General features: G+C 42.0%; 1 protein-coding gene across 2 annotated transcripts in view; it reads right to left on the bottom strand.

Annotated features, from left to right (window-relative positions):
• The window catches only part of LOC125298452 (nuclear factor 7, brain-like), a 5,587-nt gene extending 682 nt beyond the window's left edge, over positions 1 to 4,905 (bottom strand). Inside the window, exons 1-7 of one of the 2 annotated variants that reach the window (XM_048249198.1) lie at positions 4,754 to 4,905; positions 3,961 to 4,192; positions 3,013 to 3,203; positions 2,642 to 2,728; positions 1,772 to 2,002; positions 1,434 to 1,456; positions 1,125 to 1,243 (exon numbers count right to left, since the gene is read on the bottom strand). In XM_048249198.1, the coding sequence (XP_048105155.1) occupies positions 1,125 to 1,243; positions 1,434 to 1,456; positions 1,772 to 2,002; positions 2,642 to 2,728; positions 3,013 to 3,203; positions 3,961 to 4,186 (877 nt within the window). In that variant the 5' untranslated portion in view covers positions 4,187 to 4,192; positions 4,754 to 4,905. Of the gene's footprint in view, positions 1 to 1,124; positions 1,244 to 1,433; positions 1,457 to 1,771; positions 2,003 to 2,641; positions 2,729 to 3,012; positions 3,204 to 3,915; positions 4,193 to 4,753 lie in introns of both variants that reach the window. The other variant, XM_048249197.1, reaches the window with a different exon arrangement.
• Between the last annotated feature and the right edge of the window lie 235 nt (positions 4,906 to 5,140).

Below are 5,140 nucleotides of genomic sequence, written 5' to 3' on the forward strand. Positions count from 1 at the left end.
ACCTCTAGAAGGTGCTACACACATGAACAAGTTTTCAAGTTTTCATACATATTCACAAGTTCTCATACATTGATATTTTAAACATGTGTGACATGTTTCTTTGTGTGTGTGTGTATGTCATATGCTGATATTCAGCAATGAAAGAAATACAGCTTTAAAACAAGTTTTCATACATATTGATGTTTTAAAACCCAGTGACACATTTCCCTTTGTGTGTGTGTATGTGTGTGTGTGTGTGTAGAGACATATATATATATATATATATATATATATATATATATATATATATATATATATGCATATATATATATATATATATATATATATATATATATATATATATATATATATATATATATATATATATATATATGTATATATATATATATATATATATATATGTATGTGTGTGTTTGTGTTTGTATGTGTTTGTGTGTGTATGTGTGTTTGTGTGTGTGTCACACAGGTCTGATATTATTTGTGTACTGTTCTTGTAAGGGTCCAGTGCCATGTGCTCCCTTTGTTTGTTCCCCATGTGCTTTGTGTTTACCTGCCTGTCACCTGTCTTTGTCTCTGCCCCATCTCCTTATTTGGTCTGTGCTTCCTGTCTAGTTAGTTTTCCCTCCGTTTCTGTTTCCACACCTGTTCCCCGTTAATGTCTTGTTGGTCTCGTCCAGTCCTCTGTCTTTCTGTTAATTAGTCTGTTAGTTACCTTGATCATTGTCCACCTGTGCCCTGTTACCTATTGTGTATGTAAACCCTCTGTCTCCTCTCAGTCCGGGTCGGTTATTAGTCTATGTGGGTTGTGTTCTAGAATAAAGATTCTTGTATTTCAAAGATTCCCTTGCCTTGCCATACTTTGCCCGTGCAGCCGTGACAGTTCTGTACTCCAATTGTGTGATAATAATGGGTAATGTGGTTAAAGACCTCTAGAGGGCGCACTAGACATTAAAATGGTATTGTCACTGATATTCAGCAATGAAGGAAATACAGCTTACATAAGCATAGAGGTTCTTGAATATTGGTGTATGTTTGATTGTGATGGATAATGTATCTATAAAAGGGTACACACACACACACACACACACACACATAGCATCATAGATGCACACATGTGAACTAACAGTATGGAGCGATCCTCCTCATCCTCTCCCAGACCCTGAATCGGACATTCCCCATGTGTTTGGACACGTCAATCAGGGCTCCTGCATCCAGCGTGTGATCTAAAACACTGGCCCTGACTCTGGAATGGACACACACACACACACACACACACACATACACATGCACAGGAATACACACAAAAATATGATCATAAATGAAAGCACATGCACTGTATGCATGAAACACATGTTTTCTCTCTCCCGCTCTCACATGCAATATTCAACCAAATGATCTGGAAACCAAAGGATAGGAAACCACTGACAACATACCTTTGCTCCATGTCCTTGTAAGTCTGTAATACACAAAGGTAACAAGGGTGGCTGCATTGCATTGGGTAAGAACGCTAGCATATTCTTTCCTTACACTAATAACCAAAACTACTCAGACAAATGACATGTAAAGACTGTAATTCTGCAGTACACAGAACAGAGTTATATTGTATGTGTATGAACATTACCATCTCACTAATGACCAGAAATGCTTAGACAGTTATTCTCTTTTTAAATGTATTGAATTTACCGTAACAAACAGAACTGCCAAAAAATAGCAAGAAAAAAGACTTCCTCTTCCCCCTTTGACCACATTATGAATCCCCCCTCTTCCTCACCTGTAGGAAGGTGACATCATCAGCGCCCATCTCCAGCTCGACGAGTTCGGCTCTCCTCTCCAGGGTCGCCGCGGCTTCATCCATCTCTCCGATCTTCTCCATCAGCCTCCATCTCTTCCGCTCCTCCTCCTCCCTCAGGGCTGCTATCCGCATCTCCTCCTCTCTCCTCAGGAACTGGTGGAGCTTCTCAAACTCCTCCTTTATCTGAGTCTCCGTCTCTGCTGCCTGGGCCTGACACAAGAGGAGAAGTGTGGAAATGTAGAAGAATAGAGCTCACAGGTCACAACAGGAAGTAGTAGTAGTAGTGTACTGTACAGTTCACATTTCAAAATTATTATTAAAACACCGTAGCTGTAGCTCTGTAGTTTAAAAGTTTAAATGTTAAAATGCTTAAATGTTAATAGCTTAAATGTTATTATATTGCTGTAGTTGTAGCTCTGTAGTTTAAATCTAAAAATGCTTAAATGTTAATAGCCTAAAATGCTGTTCCATTGATGTAAGTCACTTTGGACAAATGCATTCGCAAAAATGTAAATGTTGCAAAAGGAACATCGCTCACATGGAGGTGAAACAGTACTAAAAAACGAAATGACTGTGACTGTTGGACCACTTAGGCTACATTCAGACAGTATGTTCCAGATGAGTTACACTTTTTTGAAGAGCACGTAGGGCTTGGAGGGGGTATAGGAGACACAGAGGGCTCTGCGGGTCTACGCCGTCGTGTCGACACAGGATCATAAGCATACACACATAACATCACATCATGGCTTATCAAGGTAACTGAATAAGCTATTGGTTATAACATCACCATAGCTTATCAAGGTAACTGAATGTAGGCTATTGGTTATCTTGCCAATTTGGGGAACCTACCTTAACATGGCCAAGAGTTTCACCACAGAGGATCTTATCAATGTCCAGCTGATCTGCCAGAGTCCGCATTATGGATCTGATGGTGTCCTGTAAGACCAAACATCACTAGATAAAATACCAAACCTACACCGTAACATGTGGTGAAATAATCAACACAGGAACACACCGTATGCAACCAAATTGTTACCAAACACACCTTCCAGCTTAATTTTTTAAAAACAAGCCAAAAGTATGTTGTATATGCTCCAGAAGTGTAACTCATACACCACTTCCAGAAACTGATAATGATTTCTTTAGAAGACTCTAATTTTTTGAACGTATACGCTATAATGTCTTTTAACAAACTGTTTAAAACGATTTTAAACCCTCACCCTGCGCTGGTCCGCGGCCTTGCCGACGGAGCTGAAGGTGTGTGAGTGGTGCAGCTGAGACACACACTCCACACACACCAGCTGCTCGTCGTCCTGACAGTAGAGCTGCAGCCTCTGCGAGTGTTCAGGGCAAACACCCTGAGACCTGCTGCGTGGACCCAGGAGCTGGTGCTCTCTATTCACCTGCAGCACTGTGACGATAATAACAACAACAACAAACATAAACAACAACACACATTCTAAGGCTACGTTTATACGGTGACGATGAAAAGAGAAGACGCAGAAGTGGCGTCTCGTCTTCATTTTTTTATTCGCGTTTAGACGAAAGCATTCTCAGGGGGAAATCTTTGTTTATATGAAGGCCTTAAGAGTATGTGATATTGATTGGATATGCATTCCAGACCCGCTGGGTGTTGGTGTGATAGAACCCGATGCGTCCAGCGCGCAGACATTCTAATTTGACAGTTTAGCCAGAGAGGTAATCAAGGATCTTTGGTTTAGCGTTTAGGCGGAGGCGCAAACCCCAGTCGTCTTCAAAACTCTACACTCTGGAAGGACTCTTCAGATTTTTGTGTCTTCAAGCCCCGATGGCGGGGTCGCCGTGTAAACGAAAGGCACTTATGATAAAAAAAAATTGTCGTCTTTCTTCGCAATCGTCCTCGTATAAACGGCTCCTAAAAACACCTTATTTGTTTCTCACTGTGTGTGTCTCTCATTAAGTACCACAAGGACAAGCACAAGTTTGAAGCTTATGTCACTCATTATAGTATTTCAACATCTACATCTACGGATACATTTACACACAATACACAAACACCAGTAGGTATACTCAAACATATGCACACGTACAATATTATCACACTTATGAAACACTTGCAGAACACTCTCATACAAACTTCTAACCATCTGTGAGGTTGTTTAAGTCATCTGTGGGCTCTCTGTCCTTACTGAAGGCCTCACAGAGGTTCTTGAGGGCCAGGTTAGGGGCTACGAAGCCCCTGGAGTTCTGGTTCTGGTGTCTGCAGAGGGGGCAGCGCCGCTCCTCTCTCCCCCGCTCCCTCCAGCTCTCCTCCAGGCAGGAGCGGCAGAAGCTGTGGCCGCAGCAGAGGAGCAGCGGGTCGCTGAAGAGCTCACGACACACGGGGCACGACAGCTCATCCTCCAGCGACGCCATCACAACCTACGGAAAGGCACGTGAGTACTGATATCTGTGTGTGTTGGTACAGAAATACAGACTACTGGAGTGATATACTATTCTAGATGTTATGATCTATTATTGTTGCCATTTCACAGGATTTTTACTGTAATTGTATACATTGTCACAGTATTTTTAACGGTGAAGTTCTGGCAAACACAGCTGCCAGTATTCTATCGTATATATATATTACTGGAATACTGCCATGCACGGTTTTTGGAAACATTTTTTGAGAGTGCACACATTCACACACACAAACACACACACACACACACAACACACACTCTCTCTCTCTCTCTCACTCACACACACACCAAAATAAGCAGGGCAGCCCCAGTTGGTTGAAAAACAAACTCAGATGCTGCAAATACAGGTCTCCTACAATTAGTGCACTTAAAAGCACTAAACTTTTAGTTTGTTTTTTTTGTCAATCCACACACACAGACAAAGACACACATGCACCTGCGTGCACACATACAGACACAGACACAGACACACACACACACACACACACACACACACACACACACAGTTTTCCCAACTTACACCTTCTATCCTTTCAAATCCAACAGGTCCATTGTAAATGAGTCTTCATATCCACAGATCTTAACCTGTTCAGGAATGTAATGTATTCACTTGACTTCATTTTCAGGCCATTTCAGCACAAGCAGCTGACAAAGTGTCTGTCTTCATTAGCATGCACAGCTCAAAGTCCTTGGCCACCCGTACCACCCCAAAGGGGGAGATCTCCGCAGCTTATCAGGGGCAGGCAGGCCAATGTGCCCGAGGAAGATAAGAGACGATCCAGCTCTGCCTGCACATACATTATGTGACTTGTTGTAACACAGTACTGACTGGGGTACCACTGAAAACGCATTGTGATCCAATCACTCAACCCAGCGGTGATCTGTGATGAATTTGACAACATGAAGA

Source organism: Alosa alosa, chromosome 7 (assembly GCF_017589495.1).
Source record: "Alosa alosa isolate M-15738 ecotype Scorff River chromosome 7, AALO_Geno_1.1, whole genome shotgun sequence".
NCBI classification, from domain to species: Eukaryota; Metazoa; Chordata; class Actinopteri; order Clupeiformes; family Clupeidae; genus Alosa; species Alosa alosa.